General features: G+C 40.7%; 1 protein-coding gene across 2 annotated transcripts in view; it reads left to right on the top strand.

Annotated features, from left to right (window-relative positions):
• Positions 1-23462, top strand: part of TBCK (TBC1 domain containing kinase) — a 105161-nt gene that overhangs the window by 13052 nt on the left and 68647 nt on the right. The window contains exons 4-11 of one of the 2 annotated variants that reach the window (XM_064148440.1): positions 13247-13361; positions 15067-15140; positions 16145-16286; positions 17513-17573; positions 18925-18986; positions 19922-19983; positions 20694-20842; positions 21874-22012. In XM_064148440.1, coding sequence (XP_064004510.1) covers positions 13247-13361; positions 15067-15140; positions 16145-16286; positions 17513-17573; positions 18925-18986; positions 19922-19983; positions 20694-20842; positions 21874-22012 — 804 coding nt within the window. Of the gene's footprint in view, positions 1-13246; positions 13362-15066; positions 15141-16144; positions 16287-17512; positions 17574-18924; positions 18987-19921; positions 19984-20693; positions 20843-21873; positions 22013-23462 lie in introns of those variants that run through there. The other variant, XM_064148438.1, reaches the window with a different exon arrangement.

The following is a 23462-nucleotide window of genomic DNA, read 5'->3' as shown; positions in this document are numbered from 1 at the left end:
AAGTGCCTCATCCAGGCTTTTCTTGAACACCTCCAGGGACAGTGACTCCACCACCTCCCTGGGCAGCCCATTCCAATGCCAGTCACTCTCTCTGGGAAGAACTTCCTCCTAACATCCAGCCTGTACTTCCCCCGGCACAACTTGAGACTGTGTCCCCTTGTTCTATTGGTAATTGCCTGGGAGAAGAGACCAACCCCCACCTGGCTACAGCCTCCCTTCAGGTCATAGACAGCAATGAGGTCCCCCCTGAGTCTCCTCTAGGCTAAACACCCCCAGCTCCCTCAGCCTCTCCTCATAGGGTTTGTGTTCCAGGCCCCTTACCAGCTTTGTCGCCCTTGTTCTTGCAAGGAGTAATCTCCTGTAGTCAGACTGTTGGGTTTGGTTTGTGGTTTGCCAGTAATCCTTATGTGTTTGGGAATATGTTTTGCATACTTATCCTTTGTTGTGTTTCCCTTGGTTTTTTCTATGGCAACTTCTGTTATGTGAGTATCTCCTACATGTGACTATATCCTCCCCTTTGATCACATATCTCATACCAATTTCAACTCAATTTAGTATTAATTATATGCTGATAAATAAATGTATAATTTTCAGTCACGTGCATCCACTGTGGCTACACTTGTGTTTTGTTTTCCCTGAATAGGTATTTCCTGCTTGCTGTGGTGACATGTGCTGGCATACAGATCAAAGTGATGCACTTCTAATGCCTTTTGGAATAGTAGTTGTTAGCTGCAAAATTCCTAACACCATTGCTTATTGGCCTAGTTGCAAAGTCCCTTTGATCACCTGCATTTGCAGACTGTTCTCTTGGAACTTGCTGTTCTACTTTGAGTAGCATCTGTACTATTGATAGAGAAATCCAGGTTTTTTGAGCTAACCAAGTTAGCTCCAAGTTTGAAGCTATGCTGTGGGGCTGATGCTGTTAACAGTGTAGCTGTGGCCCTTGGTGATTCTTGAAAGTCAAAATGGTCAGGCTTGAGAGCTCTTCATGTGAAGTAAAAACCAGTGTGGACAGTTTGTTGTTCTACTTCAATTTAATCCCTGGTATTTTTGTTAGCACCACTCTCCAGCTTCTCCACCAATAGAACAAGGGCACACAGTCTCAAGTTGTGCCGGGGGAAGTACAGGATGGATGTTAGGAGGAAGTTGTTGCCAGAGAGAGTGATTGGCATTGGAATGGGCTGCCCAGGGAGGTGGTGGAGTCACTGTCCCTGGAGGAGTTGAAGAAAAGCCTGGATGAGGCACTTGGTGCCATGGTCTAGTTGATTGGCTAGGGCTGGGTGCTGGGTTGGAGTGACTGATCTTAGAGGTCTCTTCCAACTTGGTTGATTCTTTGATTCTATCTCCTGTACTTACAATACTGCTTTTTTTGTTTTGTGTTGCAATCTATGGCTTGGAACTTCAGATATTTTTATAAGTGTGGTATAGCCAAGTTCTTTCATAGAAGAACACTGTTGCAGAGACTACTGGTTTACATGAAATGCCTGGCTTTTGGAGAAGAGTTTTGCACTGGTACAATTTTTATTCATGGCTTCAAAATCCTGTTGCAGCTTTAAGAAATGGGCAGGGAGTTAATTAGGAATTATTGCTGATGCATAATCCTATCCTTTCTCTCAAAGGCTAAGAGCCTTGTAATGGGATGCTTTAATACACTTTCCCAAAGTTTTAGATGCTTTTCTTGCCGCTTTGTAACTTCTAAAAATAAGGAATGCTCAGTTATCAGTCCTACTGAGGCAACAAAGCTGGTGAAAGGCCTGGAACACAAACCCTGTGAGGAGAGGCTGAGGGAGCTGGGGTTGTTTAGCCTGGAGAAGAGGAGGCTCAGGGGTGACCTCATTGCTGTCTACAACTATCTGAAGGGACATTGTAGCCAGGTTGGGGGTTGGTCTCTTCTCCCAGGCAATTACCAACAGAACAAGGGGACACAGCCTCAAGTTGTGCCGGGGGAGGTCTAGGCTGGATGTTAGGAGGGAGTTGTTGCCAGAGAGAGTGATTGGCATTGGAATGGGCTGCCCAGGGAGGTGGTGGAGTCACCGTCCCTGGAGGTGTTCAAGAAAAGCCTGGATGAGGCACTTAGTGCCATGGTCTAGTTGACTGGCTAGGGCTGGGGGATAGGTTGGACTGGCTGATCTTGGAGGTCTTTTCCAACCTGGTTGATTCTATGATTCTACTAATAAGAGTACTTCAAATTGGAGTTAGTGCTTACTTTTGTTTCTTTGAACTTACTTTCCTTTTTAAAAACATTAATTGTCTTCTAGCGTGTCAGCTCTGCCGCTACTCTGTCAAGTAGTCAGCAGGCCTGCCCTACCCTCTTGGTTTTATTTTTTAATTGGCAGTGCTTCACAGAACTGCAGAAATGAATAACAAAAAAAAAAATCAATTTTGTCTGGCTGCAAGAACAGCATTATTTATTGTTAGCCAGTCACGATTTCTAGAGCTGTCAGTTCAGTCCATATTGCCACACAGCTGCAATGATCTTGATTATATTAATAGCTAGGCTTCATTTTCAGCATTTCTTTTAAAAAATATTAACTAAAAAGGTTCTTTATCAGGGGATTTTTGTTCCACCTGGAGCTGTGTGGAAAGACTTGAGAGACTCCACCTCGTTGTATAATGAAGTTAGAGACCCAGTGCTTCTGTTGCAGTGGGAAGGAGATTGTTGGCATGGCCAACGTTAAGCAAAATTCTATTCTCATGCCATAGATAAGAGTCTTCCTTTAAAATCAAGTGAAATATGCAGTTATCTATGGTAACCTTAAATGGGAGAAAGCAGCTCTATGATAATAAAATGTCTACTTAATTTCTTGCCCTCAGATGCAGCTGGGCAAACATTCTTTCCACTTTGAGTGGTTATCCATATATGCTCCTTGTCTGTGGTGAAGAAGCTGTGGACAGCTGCACCTCAGACTTTTGCCCCTGCTTATGCCCTCCTGGTGCTGTGGGTAGGAGTTCATACAGGTAAAGCTGGCTCAGGTTGGCAGCTTACTGCAGGCTGCTGTGCTCCCCTTAGCCAACAGTGCTAGAGTGTCTGTGGAACCCAGGAGCATAGGTTACTACAAATGAGGTAAAGAAGCCTTGGATGACCTACTGTAAGAGAAAGGGTCTTTCACAGTGTGTCTGTATTATCAAGCAGTGTGGACCAGTAGGAACAGCTCTGTAAAGTGAAATGTGCTATATCTCTTTTAAGGGTGATGATTCCATGTATTCTCAAATTCATTTCAATGCCTTCACTTGCTGTGTCAACAACAATATAATACAGGAAGGAAAGCCCCTGCTGAAAGACTCTACTGTAGCATTGTTTCTAAATAAAATATCTTTAACTTTTTTTTTTAATTGTAAATACCATTTTAAGCAAAAACTTCTTGGAAAGTGTCCTCTTAATACCTGAAAATAATTCCTCTGCTTGCAGTTGAAAATGTGACAAGACCTTTAGTCTTGTAATGACATAGTTACAGAGTTCTTCTAAAGCACAAACACAGCTTTTGTCCTATTCCACATCAGCATTAAAACTTCCAAGTGGTGTTGTTTCTGAGGAAATCTTGATGTGATACTGGTCTTTGCAGTAAAGAATCCTCAGCATTAGGATGCCATGGCTAACTGCATAAAGTAGATAAAAGGTTACAGCTTCCAGTTAATGAGGCTTGTTCTGTCTGGGTAAAGACAGGAGGAGGACAGCAGGTGCCCAAGGATGCTATTCTTTGATGTGTACGTGGCTGTGCCTTTAAGAAAATGTTTCTCTTCTGGCCTTGGTCTATAGAAGGGAGCTTCGCTTGGTTAGCTTGAGCACAATAAGGCAGTTCTGGTAGTATCCTTCCACCCACCCCACTTCCCTTTTTTCATGGCAAAGACTATACTAGCAAATGGTGTGTGCTTAATGAGAGGAGGCAGAAAAAGCAGTGATGAAATTAATCAGTATTAGTCTGTCAGCAAACCTTGAAAAGCGGTAATTCTGAGTGACTAATGCAAGTAGTGCTGAGGCTTTGATGACTTTATGGAATAGCTGCTGATTAAGCCCACAATAGTGTCTGTATTAAGTGTAGGATTAAAAGCTTTGAGTAACTTCTGAGTATTCATTGCGTGGACTGATAACCCAAGATGGACAGTTTGGTTTAATAACTCTATATCCTCTACCTGTGCCTTCATCCATTGTTTTATGAACTTTGTTGTTGTATGTTACAAGTTGAGACCTTCACAAAAATGTAACTTCATTTGTGTTCCTTCTGTAGTCACACTTGCTGATTAGAACTTTAAATAAGGAATGGAAGGACTTTATGAGTTTCCTCAGATGAGCAATATGAACTTGTTGAAAATATCCTGTGTGAAATACCTTCGCGGATGACTTAGAGACTTCCTGAGGACTCTGCCTATAAAATTTCTTTATTTTTTTTATTTTGGTCTCATATTTTCTGCTTGTTGCATTCCCTTCCAGTTCATTTCATTCTGATAATGTGAGTGCATTTCCAAGTAAACTGGCAGTGTTTATAATCTCATTCCCAAGTGCCATTTTTTTAATCAAACACATAATAAAGTGCTAAATAAACCATTCCCACCTGCATGAAGCTCTTTATGTTCTGTTTAGGGTATTTTGTAATTTATTTACCCAGGAAGACCCAATTTATCAGCACATCTGGTTTTCAACCCAGTCCTGCTTTTTATCCAGTTTCCCAGCTGGTTAACTGAGGCATGAGGAGGTCAGATGGCTTTCTTGAGGTCAGTGTAGTGATTGTCTCAGTTGGGATTATGCCCAAACTTTATTCTTTGTTGTAATCACTTGGCCACACCACTTCTAACCAGTCCATCCACTTTGTTGGCGGTAATGGAACTAACTGCAAATGTCATTTTCTTTGTTTTATAGTTTTGCTTGTATTGAAATACTGTCACATTTATGAGAAGCATTACATCTGTTCACAACCTGGTTCTGTTCCACTTTGAACAGACAGAATTTTTTGTGATGAATCTCCTTCCTGATCTCCAAATGCATGTTAGTTTCACAAGTTCCAGGGTAATGATTGATGACATGGCTAGTTTGTGTTGCTCTGGTGTGCTTCCTTGGAGTAGACCCTGTCTGACACTCCTCTCTGGAAGAGAAACTCATATTTTTCCTCCTTTGTATCAGTGCCATAAGCTTCTTAAGACTCCCAATTGCTGAGATTCACTTCCTCCACAGTTTACTTGTTTAAAGCAATAATGTTAGAATGAGATGCAGAGATTCGAGCAAGGACTTCTTTGTGTCTGTGTACCCATGAGTTGTAAGTCTGGGAAAGGAGAAACTTTGAAATGTGGTATTGTCAACATAATCTTTTATGCCATTTGGTCTTCCTCTGCCGTTCTGAGAGAAGTCAAAATAGTTCTAGCTCCAGTTTTTGTTGTCCATTTCTTCTTGCCTTGAGTTACCACTGCATTGAGGACTAATCCACTAGTCCACATACCCACATCTCCAGTAGATAAAAAGCATTAGAGGACTTTACAGTTAAGGAGGTAGTGAGACTTGGTTTCTGGTTCCAGCTGGGTGTTGTTTAGAACTCCATTTTACTAGATAAAACACTCTTATTCAAAATACTCTGATAAGATTTCACTTTCAGTACTTTCCAGGCATGGCTTTCTTGCTTCTAAAATGGTCTATTCTCCCAGGCACCCAGTGACAGAACAAGACAACATAGTCTCAAACTGCAGGAAAATCTTGGGGAGAGGAGAAATATTTCTAGTTGTGGCAAATGTATTTGTGATACTTTTAATTGCTGATTACCTGCAGTAAATTTCACTTGCTTTTACTCCATTGTAACAGTCGCAGGATCACAGAATTAATAAAGAGGTTGGAGGCCAGGGAAATATCAGTGAACAGTTCATATGTTTGTCCCTTTCTCATAGGTATCTGCCTGCCATCTTTTGAAAGCAGGGTGGTAGTCTCAAATAGTTTTTGGTCTTATAGAATCATAGAATCAACCAGGTTGGAAGAGACCTCCAAGATCAGCCAGTCCAACCTAGCACCCAGCCCTAGCCAGTCAACTAGACCATGGCACTAAGTGCCTCATCCAGGCTTTTCTTCAACACCTCCAGGGACACTGACTCCACCACCTCCCTGGGCAGCCTATTCCAATGCAAATCACTCTCTCTGGCAACAGCTTCCTCCTAACATCCAGCCTATATTTCCCCCAGCACAACTTGAGACTGTGTCCCCTTGTTCTATTGCTGGTTGTCTGGGAGAAGAGACCAACCCCCACCTGGGTACAACCTCCCTTCAGGTAGTTGTAGACAGCAATGAGGTCCCCCCCTGAGCCTCCTCTTCTCCAGGCTAAACACCCCCAGCTCCCTCAGCCTCTCCTCATAGGGTTTGTGTATCCTGTAGCACTGCTTGGGGTTGTTGTGGCCAAAGTGTAGAACCCTACACTTGGCCTTGTTATATCTTCTCCCATTGGCCTCTGCCCATCCAGCCTGTCCAGGTCCCTCTGCAGGGCTCTCCTACCTTCCAACAAATCCACACCTGCTCCTAGTTTGGTGTCATCTGCAAATTTACTGATGCTGGACTCAATCCCCTCGTCCAGATCCTCAATAAAGATATTGAACAGGACTGGACCCGGCACTGATCCTTGGGGCACACCACTAGTGCCAGCTGCCAACTGGATGTGGCACCATTCACCACCACTCTCTGGGCTCTGCCATCCAGCCAGTTCTTGACCCAGCACAGAGTGAATCTGTCCAAGCCATGAGCTTCCAGCTTGGCTAGGAGCTTTGCTGAAGTCCAGGTAGACTACATCCACAGCTTGCCCCACGTTCATCAGGCAGGTAACCTGATCATAAAAGGAGATCAGGTTGGTGAGACAGGACCTGCCCTTCCTAAACCCATGCTGACCTGATGTAACCCTTTGTAGGGTTTGGAACACATTATCACTGCCTTTAATAATCACAAATAATAAGTTAATAACCAAATTTTGTAATTAACATTGTTGGGTTGAGATTTATTTCTGCAATAATTCAGAACCCCACCTTGTCATAAACTTGCTAATTTCTAAATATATTTCCAACCTTTTTTGTCGGATTTTGTGCTTTTGTAGACCAATGGCTTGATGAATTCTCCCTAGATGTTGTTTGTTCCAACGTGCTGCTCTGTCACTACTAGGTGAATATGCTCGCTTTTAGGTCTCCATCCCACTCACTGTTTTAGGGGCTTACTGTCTTTACTTCATTCTTGATAAATTTCTTGTTCCCCACCACCTTGCCCTTCTATTTCATTAACATCTGATTGTTTTGAAGAAAGGTAAGACTTTCAGTGTGCCAGTTTCTTCTAGTACAACTTTTCCCTGTCACCTTGGCCTAGAAGCTGGTCTCAAAGAGTGTCAGGTGTTGCAAGATACCAGATTATTTCATGGGTGGGTTTGCAGCATCACAAAAGATTGAAATTCTGCTAAAACATCTCTTTTCTAACAGGTTAGGTCCACATTATTCCTGAAGTAAACGTCCATAAAACGGCTTTGTGTCCTTCACTGCAAGAATTCAACAGACGAGTGATCAGGCTGACAGCTGAGTGGAAAAGTTAATGTGTTTTGTGAAGGCACAGTGCAGCCACCTGTGTACTATTACAGTGTGGCAATTAGTCATTTGTCTGGTATAGCTTTTGGTCTGACAAGTTCTGGAGGTAATAAAACAATCCTCATTTTTGTGGGTTTTTAACTGTGTTCCCTTCTCTCTCCACCCACAAATGCCATGGCCTCTTAACCATGCTGGTTTTGTACTCTTGGCTGAACTTGCTCACATAAACTTGTAGAGGTTTTTTTTGTGTTTGGTTCAGTTTTGTTTTTTCCCCTGATTACAAGAGAAATTTTAGAGAGGAATTAAGTTATCTTTTGTGCTTCCTTTGCTCTACATTCTGGCTCGAGACATTCTATGTGATCAAGTCACAGCCCTCAATCTGGCATTGGTTTTAATCCTTATATTCTTTCAATGTTTATTTTCTAGAATGAAACAACACAAAATGACCCTTTTCCATGGGCCTACTTTTCTTTTCCAGATCAGGAAAAAAGCAGGCACTGATGGAATCAAAGCAGTTTGATTTTTATATCAGTGTGCGATCCTTTCACTTGGAAGGAAGTGCATTTCCAAAGCCTAGCTCAGTAGGTGTCTACTGATAGACCCTATCAAGGGCTAAACCACTGAGGTAGCTGTATCACCTAATGTTGTTTTCCCAGCACAGAAGAGGAATTGAAAAGGAAGAGAACACTCGTGGGTTCAACTGAAAACAGATTTAATGAAAGAGCAAAACTAATACTAATGCAGATATATTCTACACAGTTAATACTAAGCCAAATGAGTACAGTGGTCACAATAAATGAGAGAGCAGCCCTTGTGAGCAGAATGATAAGCAGGCTCTTCCAGAGATACTGACCCTGAGAGGAGGAATAGGCCTGAGTCCCCTGTCCTCAGCAGACTTCCCCTTTTATAATGGATGGTATGTTTATGGTGTGAGATAGAGCTATAGCCAGCTTGGGTCAGCTACCCTGTCTCTTACACCTTCCAGCTTGAGTTTCTGGCTGCTTTGAAACTTTTAGCAGCCTGCATCCCATGGCTGGCCCAGGATTGTACCCCAGTGAAACCAGGTTAGTAGGCTACTGCTGAGTAGGTGAGCTGGTATCCACACTGATGATTAAAATGAAACCTGCTCTTTCAAAATAGTGCTGGTAGTTGTAGAGAGGTCATGATTTTTTTCCTGTCTGTAAGGTATTCCTCACTGGTGAGGAGGAAAAGAACTGAAAAGAAGTCTTGTTAGGCGAGCTATGAAGACAAGCAGTGCCTCTTCAGATCTGCCAGTTGTTGAACTGTCATTACACACTGTCATGGTTTTACTTACTGCCTCCTACTATATCTGTTTTGAGCAGTGGAAGTCTTTGCTCTGCTGTTTTGAAGTCACAACCACAATCAGCTGAGATGAAGAGAGTATTTCATTCCACACAATGGTCATTATGGCTCTTGCTAGTTCAGTGATGTGGCATGCTTGATGTTGAACCTGCTGTGCCTCCATTTTGCTGCCTTTTCTCCTATCTTGTTTCTAGTGCTTTCGGTGTTGACTTTTTGTCCCACCTCCTGCTGAAGGAGGTTACTGAAGCCTCTGCAGTTGAAGAGCTTCAGTGGCTGAACCAGTCATCCAGTGGTTCAAGTCTAGCTAGTCTGTTTAAAACCAGGCTTCCAGGTAATCAAGGAAAATGTTTTGGAGTCTTCTCAGGCCTTGCCACCAGCAGTGTGTAGTGTAAATGTCTTTCTTACTTAACAATTTTTCTATTTATGGCTTTTTTAAAAGTTCAGCTTAACCTGAAGCCTGAAAGCAGCTTCATGAGTGCACCTTCTGCACTTGCAGAACTTCATTGCAGTGCTTGGGGTGTTGATGGTGGCTGTAGAAACTAGAAGAGCTGAGACCCATGATGCAAGGGGATAGCCTTGGTAATCATCTCCTGTGAGGCAGGGTATTGCTGTTGAATTTGGCCCTGGGGAGTTTGAAGCAGAGAGAGCTCCTATGCTCAGTAACAGTGATGAGCTTTGTTGACAGACCCTTTGCAATTAAGTGCAAATCTCATGGGTGACAGCCACAAACAGTGTGTTTGGCCTATTAAATCACATTAGAACTAGGCAATATGCAACAGCAGTACAGTGAGCTTGTACAGAGTTGCTTCTTTTCTGAGGTGATATATGTGCTTCAGCTTGAGGGATGAGGTCCTTGGCTGAATGCTTCTGCCTAACACGATGGCATCGAGATGTTAAGAACGCTGAGAATTATGTACAATAAAAAATGATTAACATTTATGTGTGGCTAGCCCTGGAGGATTTATCCTAAGGAGCAAAGAATCCAAGCGAAGTATTTTCAGGGCTTTGCCTGGACGCTTTTATCAGTTCAAGCCAAGGAAGATAATAAATGGGTGTCTGTCGCCCCCTAGTGCCAATAGCGCACTGCACTCCTCAGGCGCAGCGTCCACCAAATTGCACTTCATATATACTTTTAATACGAAGAAACGCTTTAACGGCTGAAATACCTCACAGTGTACTAATTGTTCACGTGTGATTGTTTTCTTGATGGAAATTTGTCATAATTTGTTTCATGTCATGATTTACAAAGCTGTGCAGAAGTCAAGAGAGAGGATTCTGTTTGCAGACATTATTGGTAGTAATTGTGTGGCAGACAAAAACCTCTCCGGGGAAACCAAAGGCTTGCAAAGTACTTTTGTTTGGTTGGTTTGTTTTGTTGCTTGCCATGGTTATATCTCTACCCAAGAATGAGAGGGAGGAAACTACTCAGCTAGTAGTTGCTGATGCTGTGGTCCATTATGTAACTTGGGTGTGGGAGGGATGGGGAAGAAGTGCCCTTGCGGGAGGAGCAAGATAATTGTGGGGCTTTGTTTTGGTTTTGTGGTTATTCGACATGTGGTTTTGGTTGAATTGCTAAGACTTTGAGAATCACTCCCAAATGCTATGATCTAAGACAGGTCATTGTGGACATCTGTTAGGATAGCTTTCTTTTCTGCTTAAAATTTAACTTGAAAGTGAGTGTTCACGACTGGTGTGTATATTGTACAGAGCTATACATTGAGGAAAGGGTTTAGTGTCTAGAGAATAGCACCACGTAATGTAACAATGGTGGCTTTAGACTATTGTTAAAACAGCTCTTTGGCATTTCTGTTTTGTCCTGGTCTCAGAATTAGTTGGAATTGTGTCTTCTGTTAAAATCTAGCTAGTTCCTCTGTGACAAAGTCTTTGTCTTCCATAAGTTATGAACAGTAGTGAATAGGGCTTTAATAAATACATTAATTTTAGTGTTTGATTGGCTAGTTGGCCATCCTGTAATGCTCCCCTTCATTTTACTTCTGCAGATTTTTAATAAACAAGAGAAGGTGGTGAGCCTTGTATGGAATGCTACTGTATGTTATTCTTTCAAAATTAATTTTAGAAGTGGGAATGTAAAGTTAGATCTTTGTAAAGAGATGCTTTGTGTTCTGGAGATTTTTATAAGGTAGTCTCTTCAGAGAGAAAGTTGCCCGACAAACCCAAAACGTGCTCCAAGGGCGAGCGCATGGAAAATTAGGCTTGAAATGTTAAAAGGAGATCTCTCTGGGTGGCATTAGATCTGTGCCTTTTATTCTTACACACTTAGGAGGTCTAACACTGATGGTTTCTCTACAAAGTCCTGTTCACTTGTTCACAGAAACTCTGCTTTAGAGCTATCAGTTCTTACAGTAAATGATTACTTTTGTCAAAATAGTTTGGATGGTTAACCACCACATTGCAGAGAGGGAAAATGAATTGGTGCAAGATGATAGTTTAGAAAACTATATAGTTTATTAATTTAAATATTCTGAACTCTCACCACCCCCAACCACTGAATTTTAATCTTAATGTTTGTTCTTACACGGTTATGGAAGACATTCTAGGGATAACACCAAACAGGACTATTATTATCTAGCAAACATTCAAACAGTAATCAGAGAGAGAGAATCCCCATGGTCAATATATCACCTGGGGTCAATACGCTGTTTACCCGGTAGATGAGCCCAAGCTCTTTCTCCTTATGGCAGAAGGCAATAGAGAATTACAGAGGCATTTACTCACATATTATCATTACTCAGACAGTACCCAAAGCAGGTGGAAGTCTGATTGGCTGCTGAGACTTGATTTCTCCCACGCTACTGTTGAAAGGAGGCAGACAATCCCTGACCTTGTCCCCGGCTCCTCTGGATGATCTCTGGGACTTGTAGTCTTAGCAGGAAGCCTTTCAGGGGCGGGCAGGGAGGATGTTGTGCAGTCTCAGCACGATGTCACGCTGACCACACAGGCCAATCGTGTGCAGGCGATCCAGGGTCTGCTCCTGGTAACTCCCAGCAGTAGAGTTTACCAGGCAATAATAAGGCATCAGGCATGCAATAGGGTGCATGGCTGCACAGGAGACCGAGCTCTGTAGAGAAAGGCAGGCAATACAGGCAAACAGCAGCAAGCAGTGAAGCAAAAGCAAACAAGCAGGCAAGCAAGCAAGCAGGCATTGGAGTGAGCAATGCAGGGGAGCATGTTGTTTACCTGTGTACCCCTATTTATCAAATGTGGGCGAAGATTAATGGCCCCTTGGCCACCAGAATGACCAATCAGCTTGGCAGTTAACCAAAGCATACCATAATAGTCAAGGGCCACAAGCCTGGCCCCTCAAATATGGGGAGAGCACAGGCCTTGCAGCCGGTGGGCCATAAGCTAGGCACGTGGGCTTATACAGCTGCGTTACACAACCTGGGCCCTGGGCAGGCCAGACTTTATGGCGCCACGTCTGTTGTGTCCCTGTGATAGGTAAGCAGGTAGAAGTTTATTTTGGGCCTGTGGCTCTCCACAACACACCATATCTTTCCAAAGACTGTAAGATTGATATTTCCAAAGCTATAATCCAGAATGTCTTGGGGTTTTTTGACAATCAGTTCAAGTTGTGGGATATGAGCCAACAGTGTGTGCTCAGGTGGCCAAGAGAGCCAGTGGCATCCTGGCCTGCATCAGGAATGGTGTGGTCAGCAGGAGCAGGGAGGTCATTCTGCCCCTGTACTCTGCACTGGTCAGACCACACCTTGAGTGCTGTGTTCAGTTGTGGGCCCCCCAGTTTAGGAGGGACATTGAGATGCTTGAACATGTCCAGAGAAGGGTGATGAGGCTGGTGAGAGGCCTTGAGCACAGCCCTATGAGGAGAGGCTGAGGGAGCTGGGATTGTTTAGCCTGGAGAAGAGGAGGCTCAGGGGTGACCTTATTGCTGTCTACAACTACCTGAGGGGTGGTTGTGGCCAGGAGGAGGTTGCTCTCTTCTCTCAGGTGGCCAGCACCAGAACAAGAGGACACAGCCTCAAGCTGCGCCAGGGGAAATTTAGGCTGGAGGTAAGGAGAAAGTTCTTCCCTGAGAGAGTCATTGGACACTGGAATGGGCTGCCCAGGGAGGTGGTGGAGTCACCGTCCCTGGAGCTGTTCAAGCAGGATTGGACGTGGCACTTGGTGCCATGGTCTAGCCTTGAGCTCTGTGGTAAAGGGTTGGACTTGATGATCTATGAGGTCTCTTCCAACCTTGGTGATACTGTGATATATTGAGGACTTGTATATGGCATTGACCGCATCCTACCATATTCAGTCTTTAAACTGTTCTGGAGTTGTAAATATCTCCCTTGGGTTTGGAATAGCTGTGGAATGCTGCATTTTTACAAGTTAAAAAGGGATACATTCAATATAACTTCTTTTTTTCTTTTCCCAGTCCTTCAAAGATCTTGTGTATAGCATATGAGGTTTTGCAAGGTTTGCAATATATGAACAAACACGGAATGGTCCACCGAGCACTCTCGCCTTGCAATATTCTTTTGGATCAGAAGGTACAGCTATAAGAATAAATCTCTGGGTTTGCTTGGTTGTGTTTTTGTTCCCTCTTGCTGCCAGCCAGCAACATGCTGTGTCACGTATGGAGACTGAGCAATTGCAGCTCTTCTAATGGGGAAAAAATTGCCTATCTGGACAAGTGTTAGATTAGCTTTGTTGTTGTTGGGTTTTTTTCTTTGTGTGTTTGTTTGGGGGTTGGTTTGTACTGCTTTTTATCACAATTTTCTCCCATTTCCTAAATTTCAGCTTCATTTCAATTTTTTTTTCTTTTCCCATATTCTTCTATCCCAAACCACTTTTTTTATCTTTTCATTCTTAAGAAGAAAAGTCTTACTTTTCATTGTTATTAGCTTCAAGACCTTCCGAGCTGCTGGAATAGGAAAGTATTTCTTCTGACTAATTAGCTGTTAACAGTGTTTCACTTGTCTTTTAAGATAGCAAAATATTTCTTTGTTAATGTTGAGTTACTAAAATTCCATTATCTCTTAATTTTGTTCTCACAGAATATTGAGTTGGCAGAATTGGCTACAGGTTCAGCTCATAAAGGCTGAGGCAAATTAATATCTGCTGCTGTGCTGTACTCAGAGCAGTCACTTCATCTGAACTGGCAGATGAAGAGCTTGGCCTGTCTGCATAGCACCTTTGTCCTTTCACTGCTTACTCATTGTAGCTAGAATAGCTTGATCCCTGGGATGAGAGGAAGAAAAAAGGAAGAGACACTTCTTTTATGTACTTGTAAATGAAATAATAATACCCAAAGAAGCAGAAGTATTTTAAGATTTTAATACACTACTAAAATCAATAGAAGGCTGAAAGGGAGCCATAACACTGTAAACTTCTGAACTTTTCCCTTGTGCTTTGAAGAGTTTGCCGATGGAGCCTTCACTGTTGCACCATCTGCAGGCTGGTTGAGTATAGTTCAAAATCTAGCAGAAACAACACCTCGGTTTAACTTACTTTCTTATTGATTTGGTGTTAACTTTCTGCCTCCACAGAGTAAAAGCACCTGGGAAACTCCTTTGTGTGAAATGTATGTTGATACAGTTAAGGAGAGCAGGATAACAGTGAGTTGATGGGAAGGAGCATAGTGCTTATGCTTAGGGAGCTCTAGGATTCAGACAGGATTTTGAACGTTTTCAAACAGGGAAAATGTTCAGTAGAATATTAAAGTCTTTTTCATTTACTGAACACATACGGTAAATTGCAAAGTCTTGATTTTCTGCAGTGTTCACATAATTATTGCTCCTAGAAACTGCAAGTATTTGAAGTAAACACCCTAATAACTTGTAGTGGAGTTCTGAATAACAGAGGAGACAAACCTAAGAGAGTGGCTTTATATAGGTATCTATACCTATATACGTCTTCTGACAGCTAATGCAACTTGGCATTAATCATAGAATCAACCAGGTTGGAAGAGACCTCCAAGATCATCCACTCCAACCTAGCACCCAGCCCTAGCCAGTCAACTAGACCATGGCACTAAGTGCCTCATCCAGTCTTTTCTTCAACACCTCAAGGGACGGTGACTCCACCACCTCCCTGGGCAGCCCATTCCAATGGCAAATCACTCTCTCTGGCAAGAACTTTCTCCTAACATCCAGACTATCATTTTCTTTAAACTTAAAAAGGGCTCTGCAAATGTCAGACTCTGTTGCTTTAGTTTTTGGATGTTTTGTTTTTGTTTTTTGTTTTCATTTTCAGGGGCATGTGAAGCTGGCTAAATTTGGACTCTACCATATGACTGCTCAAGGTGTTGATGTTGATTTTCCTATAGGGTAAGGATGTAGCTACACAATAGAAATGTGTCAGGGATGTGTTTTTTTCAGGAAATTAATTTCTCAAAACATAAACATTCTTCAAAAATGTCTTGTACACACAGGTTGCTTTTTTATTTCCTATCTGTTGCATACATCCTTCACACAGAAGCTCCTGATAACATCACTGAAGATAATATTATCTCACTGGGTGAAATGAACGAAAGACAGAGAATGGATACAGTGCAAGAATGTTCATCAGTCCTTACTGTTTAGGTGTGCTCTCAAATGCTAGTAGCTTTTCTGTGAGTCAAATTCTGGAGGTACAAGCTAACTTCAAATCCAAGAACAAGCTAATCAGTGCTTTGGTTGTTATCATTTGTGCAGGCTTCTTGCCTTTACCATTTTGTCATTTATTTTTGGGTGAACTGTCTAGACATGCTTTGTTGCAGTGTTTCCTTATCATTTTTTGTATATATGAGGTATCGTGTTTGCAGTTAAAATACTGATTCTTAAAGACTTGACCAAAAGAAGTAATGATGTGTCCATTCAAGAGGTGATTTCATTTTTTTTTTAAGTATTCTAATGAATTGCTGGCAGAAAAAGAAATGATGGTGCTTTAAAAATTATCTAGCAGCAGGCAGAACATGTCCTTAACAGTTTTTGTTACTACTTTTTGCAAACTTCAAAAGCTATTAGATGGAAACACTGTGAGTGGTGCTGAATACAGCCAGCATTCTCAAATATGAGCCTAAGGTACATATATTTAATGGTGATAAAACTTGATATACATTTGCTTTCAGATATGCAGCCATAGGACTTTGAAAGCTGCTCTTGCCTTCATTTTATGTTGTAGGCTCTATGTTACTTGCAAGTGCAGTCAAACTGCTGCAGTGTCTAGATTTTGACTGAGTTCAAGAGAACAATAGAAATTATAGTTTCTCAAAATGTGGAATTACTTTGAACTGAAAGATAGAGGCTTTTGGACAGGCAGAATATTGCTTAATGTTTACATATCTTTCTAGGTACCCATCGTATCTGGCACCTGAAGTAATTGCGCAAGGAATAGTCAAACCGAGTGATCATACTCAGTGTGAGAAGCCTCTGCCTTCTGGCCCTAAATCAGATCTGTGGTCTCTTGGTATAATATTATTTGAGCTTTGTGTGGTATGTAAGAGGATAGTTCTCTTCATCAAGACTCTTGGGGAGCAGTTGGTTATCTTTGAGTATGGGGTTAACGACAGCTTGCCCATCACCCAGGTCTAGATACCAGAATATGTTAGCGTTTGTACCTGGACGTTAAATAGCGGTGGTTGAAGTGGTAGGATGACTATTGCCCTGGTACGTGTGTTCACTAGGAAGGGCAGCTGCCTATTAAGCCAGAATGATGTGATTGCATGATTGAATTTTTAATAAGGAATAGCTTCTGAACCAAGAAGTCTGTCTAGATAATTTGGGGGTTTAATTGTGCTTTTAAGCACAAAATAATGATTGCTATCGTGCCCTCATTCTCCTTGGAAAGGATGAGAAGCTAATGAAGCCTTGTTGAGAGGAACAGAGGGGAGAACCTTCCTTATCACCAGAATATAAAAAGATTCTGTGTGGAATTCAAGGTTTATTTGAAAAATGCTTATTTGACCCTAGACGTTGAAATTATGGCAATGTTGTCTTTACTATTTGTATATGCTGAATTTGGCTTCTTTCATTTGGATAGCAACATTCTGTAGGGAGATGCGATCTAGCAAATACCTCAGTGTTTAGATTCGTTATGTCAGTGAACTAAATTGTCAGACAATTGCATGGTCAAGAACCTCTTTTATGTAGTGATTAGATCAGGACATAGGAAGTAGCATTCTTTTGTCTGTTGTGTGTTGTTCATAGGTCATTCATTATTGTTTTGAATAAGTAAATTTCCATTTTTTGAAACACATTTAAAGGGATTTTCAGATGACTTTTGAAAAGCACTGTGCAGTAATACAAGCTGTGCTGATTACCATATTTAGTGATGAATTTGTTCATGCTCAAAAATACAGTTTTTGAAAGCTCATCACTCAACAATAAACCTGCAATTTTCTAAAGTGTCTTTGGGCTTCAGTTTGCATGTTTTGTTTGAGTTCGTGGTTGTCCCAGTTAAGAGACCTTATAAAGGTTGCATTAGTTTCTTTGTGATGGCATGAAACTGTTTCTGCTGTAGTTGAGTTAAATGTTTTTGATTAAAACAAATGTATTTTATTTGCTTAATGTATTTAAAACAAACAACAGCTATTTTTCCTAAATCTAAAATTCATGTGTGGAAGCTTATTTCACTGCTTTTGTATATAGATTAGTGTGCACATGCATCTAAACATCTAAAATTTATTCCAACTATTAATTTGATTTTCTTACTCATTCAGGGAAGAAAATTATTTCAGAGTTTGGAGATAGCTGAGAGATTGAAATTTATAATTACATTAGGTAAGTAGCACAAAACCAATTCTGTAAGTTTCCAAGCAGTTGTGTAATTAGAACTTTACATACCTGTCAGTTTCTAGTGCTCAGACCTAAGGCACTTTACCTTTGACAGCGTTCATCTCCAGAATGAAATAGGCATTTGAAGCATGATTGCTTGTCAAGGGGAGGGACAGAGGTGGATGGTAGGAAAAATAACTTTGCAGAAAAGCAGCGAGTATGTTAGAGTAAGGGCAAACTATAAAAAAACATACTCAGGAAGGGTTGTCATTTCTGTGGTTATTGGATTGCTTTTTTTTTTTTTTTTCCTTTTGGCATGTGGCAGGAGGTTTCTGAAATGAGTTAGGATTTATATGGTTCTAAAGAAAACTGTCCCCACACTGGCAGTGCTGGTGTACCAAATCCCAAGCAGGCAGGTACGGAACTTAAATAGGAAGACATAATATAATAAGAGCCAAGAAGTGTATTGCTTTTGTTTCTGCCTGCACCTACAAACTGTAAAATGCTACAGTAGACATGGAAGTTTTGCTTCAGTGAGTCGGGGGGTAGGACTGCTTGGTGGCTTTTAAAGCTTCATTTCATGTGGGGTTTGTGTATAACCATGGGAAGAGCATGATGTTGCAATTTGTAGTTTTACCAGTAAGTTATTACTATCCAGAGCATATAGTGATGCTGTTAAAGTTAGTCACTGTCAGTAGAAACTTTTTATTCAGCATTTAGGGCTTGGGTGCTGAAATTCTGACTGTTTTGATGAGTGATTTGTTAATTAAGCTTCCTGAAGCATTTCAGTCCACTTCAAGTGGAATGCAAGTTACTGTTAACCTTTATCCACTGCAAAAGATTCATATCCTTACTTGTGAATTATTCTATCATTTATCAGTTCTAACCTTTATCCACTGCAAAAGATTGATATCCTTCCTTGTGAATTATTCTATCAGTTATCTGTTCTAAGTACTGCTGGTATTACCTGCAAATAGCAACAAAACAAAAAGTACTTTGGGCTCTTATACACAGCTATTTTGAAGTGTTTTTTGGGGATAATATTTTCTTTAAAACTAGAAAGACTTTGAATTTATTTAACAGAGACTACTACTCCTCCTACTAAACCTACAGAAAGACTCACTGTTGAAAAAAGCTAATTAGCACATCTAATTAAGCTTCAATATTTTGTCTCCATTGGTGATTATAATTTTAATTTCTCATGTTGGGAATGCACTTTCAGGTGATGTGGCAATGTCAATGAAAAGTGAAGGTTAAATGATTTTTATTAGGATGGGGTTTTATCTGATAATTTAATGGGTATTGGTTTTTGTCATGGCCTTTAACTTTTGATTGTTCTTTTGGCTTCTTTTCAAAGGCTGTGTAGATGATATTGTAACTGTATTGGCTGAAGAACATGGTTGCCTTGATACTCTTAAGGTTTGTGGAAGTAGTTTTCTGTGTGGTCTTGTTGATTTTGTTATTGTTGCATGGTATTTCATTTTTAACTTGTTTGGTCACTCGATGTATTATACTATAAAGAAAAAAAATGAGGTCTGAACTACATACTTAAGATACTTTGAAGTAGTTAGTACTGGTACTATTTATTCTTTCTTAGTATCACTATCAGTCTCAGTAAATGCTAATACTGTCTGGATAGTTCATAGAATCAACCAGGTTGGAAGAGACCTCCAAGATCATCCAGTCCAACCTAGCACCCAGCCCTGTCCAATCAACTAGACCATGGCACTAAGTGCCTCATCCAGGCTTTTTTTGAACATCTCCAGGGACAGTGACTCCACCACCTCCCTGGGCAGCCCATTCCTAGGGCAAATTGCACTCCCTGTGAAGAACTTCCTCCTACCATCCAGCCTATGCTTGAGACTGTGTCCCCTTGTTTCATTCAAACACTGGAGTTTAAGTATTACTCCTGTAGAATGTGAGTCTCCTGTCTGCTCCACTTGACCGGATAGTGTAGGTTTATAAAGTTCACTTCCCCTTCTCCTTTAATCACTGAATTTTAGTGTCTGTGTGTGGAGAAATTGTGTGAAAGGATTCTGATGACTCGCAGAAGGGAGTTCCCAGGTACTGCATTGTTTCAAGGTAGGTACAGAATACCTATATTAAAAAAAGAAAGTTTGGAAGTGGTGTGTGGTGATAGGGGGTTTTTTTCCCTCAAAGCAGATAAGAATTGGGGCATGAGAAATATTACTTCTCTAACCTTTTGATCTGACACAGCTGGCCTCATATGTGTAGGTGCGAAATTCTATTACCTTGAAAGGAATAGCCTGAATATTAGAAGTTGTATATGAGCTGAGTGGTTTGCTGAATTATGAAAGCAATAATCAGACCTCCATATTTTTCTTGTGTTCCAGGACCTTCCTGAAAATATCACAGCTCTACTGAAAAAATGCCTTACATTCCAGCCTTCTAAGAGGTAAGTATTCAGTTCAAACACCTGCTAAACACTGTTGGGATGCTATGAAATGAGGAGATCTGTTGCTGAACCGTTTTTGGAATACTGATGAGTTGTGCTACTAAGAAGAATTTCTTGATTTTGTTACTTGACAACGTTTAAAGGAAAAGAATAGGAAGGGGAGGAAGGTGGAGCAGGCAGAAATCAAAGGTGCAAAACCTTGAGATTTGATCTGAGTATGTTGGAGAAAAATTTCAGGCATTTATAGTTCCATTTTTACAGCTTCTACTTAATTACACATCAGGAAGCTGGTAGTGGTAACTGTGGCTATGTTGTATGCAGAATTAGTGCCACTTTATTCAAATCTCTGCTTTCAAAGTACTTTTTCATTATATCAGTCCACTCCAACTTTCCTGGGAAAATTGAGATGTGCTTTTGTTCTTTAATCAAGACTTTGCATTTTTCCATGCCTGCTTAGAGGACTTAAAGGGGAATTAATAAAATAATTGCTGTGTATATTAAATGAAAGTGAGATCTGAACTTGGGCTGTAAACAGACTGTGTGGTGTTATGCATCATGAGTTGAACAAAATTGGTGGACATTTATTTAACTGAAATTTCTGAAATGCTATATAATTTACAGTAAGTTGCTAATATTTGTTACTGGACACTTCTCCTGTTATGACATTTTTGGAAGCACTTCTCTCTTAGTGCTCTTACTCTTTTCTTAAGGCCAACTCCAGAGGAATTGCTACATGACAGTTTGTTTAGTGAGCTATCTTCAGTATATCCTCCCTTCCGCAAACCTGCTGGTCTGTTCTCATCTTCTCCAAGGTGTTCTGATTTAATGCTTCCTGAAGACATAAATCAATTATGTAAAGGTAAAAGCAGGTTGTGTGATAAATGTCATTGGAGGAGGGGGAAAATAAAGTGTTTCTGCATTTCCTTTTGAGTATTTTGTTGGAGAGAAACTATGAAATGTTACAGCACGATGTTATTGTAGCAAATTGTTTAATCAGCAGAGGTTTTGGGCAGATGTTTTGAGGGATGTGTCCACGTCAAAGGCAGGTATACTGAAATGTTTTTTTTTCTTTCAACCTCAGGGAACAAATGGTTATTGTTCATATTTAACATCAATTTGCAGTATTACAGAATGGCAGGGTTTGGAAGGGATTTCTGGAGATAATCTAGTCCAACGCCCCCCACCAAGGCAGGCATCGTATTTCACCTTGAGAATTTGGACATGTGCACGTACAATGTAGAGGGGTTTTCATTCAATTATGTTATGACTTGGTAATTGGATTCTGCTGGCTCACAGCAGATGATACTTGGAAGTGTTGGAGAATAAGTCCTTGTGAAGGAGTTCACATTCTAGAATAAAGGACAACATTTCTGTGTTTAAGACTGCAGTTTGCTGAAACTGTAACTGCTATTAAGTTCTCATTAACTTTTTCTGATGAATTCCAATTTCTGTGTGTTTAAAAAGTCTCATTTTACAACCTCTGGGGACTGAGATTTTGTATTTTGTTACTATGGTATGATATGTGAAAGGAAGATAGATCTTATTTTTCCTTTTAGTGCTGTGCTCTATACCAAATAGTGTTTGGCTTTTTAAAGACACACAGGGAACTAAATCCACTTCAATATTTATCTGATTGGTTTATTTTTTGATTGACACCAAGACTAACTGCAGAATTACTTGCTTTTTCTGATTTCTACCCATCTGCTTTTTCCTTAAACCTCCCTAAAGGGCACTTGCAAAGGGAAGAAGGCTTTTGCTCTAACTTCATTTAAGGTTTAGGACCTTTCAAGCATAATGATTTGTTTCCATCAATGTTTGTTCAGAGAGGCAGGAAGAAATACAAGCTGCCTAGAAAGCTGTAATTCATTTTTCTGTGATTTCTCCTAATAGATGAAGATATTGATTATCTAGCAGAAAGATCAATTGAAGAAGTTTATTATCTCTGGTGTTTGGCTGGAGGAGATTTGGAGAAAGAACTTGTCAACAAGGAAATCATTCGATCCAAGCCACCTATCTGCACACTTCCCAAGTAAGAAAGGAGCAGCACATCAAGGGAAAGGAGGTTGGATGAAGCAGGCCAGTGATTTTCTGAAAGGACGTTTTCATTTGGGTTTTAGTTCCAAGACTCATATGTGTGAAAACTATTTAAAATAGAACTGTTCAAAAACAGACAGTTATGGCACTTCCCCTTTTACCCTGTTAAAGACATTATTTAAATACATTATCTGTCACCTACCTGCCATTCACCTTGCTTTCTGTGTTGGTGTTAAGCAGAGCACTGACCTAGAAGTCTGCAAGTTTAGCACAGCATTACGTTTTACTTTTGCAACAGCATTATGTTTTAGTAAAGATGTCTCACTGTGCTTCAACAGGATTTTTGTAGTTGTAACTTAATTTCATACATTCTGTAGCAGATTGTCACATTTTGAATTCCCTTTCAAAGAGTACCAGTGCTCAACCCAATTATTCAGCAGATCATAGAACTGGTTTAGTTGGAAAAGACCTTTTAAGATCAAGTCCAACCACTAACCTAACATTACCAAGTCTGCTGCTAAACCATGTCCCTCAGCATCCCATCTACAGGTCTTTTAAATACCTCTAGGGTTTCAACCACTTCCCTGGGCAGCCAGTTCCAGGGCTTGACAACCCTTTCAGTGACTACCTTTTTTTTCTTGTGGTCAACCTCAGCCTCCTCTTGGTGTATCTTGAACCCATTTCCTCTCTATCTGAATCAGATCAGCTGATTACTTGTTAAAAAATGCTTAGTTTTGTGATTTTTGTGTTCTGTAACAGCACTTTGGTTAATTACTAACTTTACTGATGCACACACTGCAATTTTATGTAGTATATTAACATTTCAGTCCTACAATCTGATCCTAACAATCATATTTTTGAGTCTGTGGAGATAAATTTGCTGGTTCTGGGTTTTAAAAACTTGTGAGGTCAGTGTACAGTCCAAATGCTGTACCTTGGAGCGGCGGGGGGTGAAGTCATACCTAACTGTCCTGAAGATAGAGTGTTAATCCCAAAAAAACACCATCTCATGCCATATTCTCAGTGATCCTGAGAGTTTTAGCTTCATTTATGGAAATCCAATTCGTGTCGTCTGCTTTAAAAATATCACCAAATGGACAGTCTGTGTATACTCTTTCTTGGCTGAGTTGTATGCTTAAATGGACTGCAGCAGAGAAGGTCTGGGTCAGGCTTTAGCTTGGATTTTTGTCATGGTGAGAAACACTTTTGCTAAGACAATATTTTATTTTTGCTGTTCACAATGCATGGCTATTCTGGTCTGTGTCAGGTCAAGGAGTAAAAGGGGTTATTAATCCTGTACCTCATTACCTCTTCCTTTGTATGCAAACAGAGTTACAGAAAACCTGCAATGTGTCTTTTCACAGTAAAAACTATTTGAATAACTGAAGGTTGATTGTACATTCCCTGGATAGTGAGTTTCATGCCATGCAGAGTCTATTTTTAAA

Source organism: Pogoniulus pusillus, chromosome 9 (assembly GCF_015220805.1).
Source record: "Pogoniulus pusillus isolate bPogPus1 chromosome 9, bPogPus1.pri, whole genome shotgun sequence".
NCBI classification, from domain to species: Eukaryota; Metazoa; Chordata; class Aves; order Piciformes; family Lybiidae; genus Pogoniulus; species Pogoniulus pusillus.
Note: the sequence above shows the minus strand (reverse complement) of the source record. Positions and strands in the feature narration are given on the sequence as shown.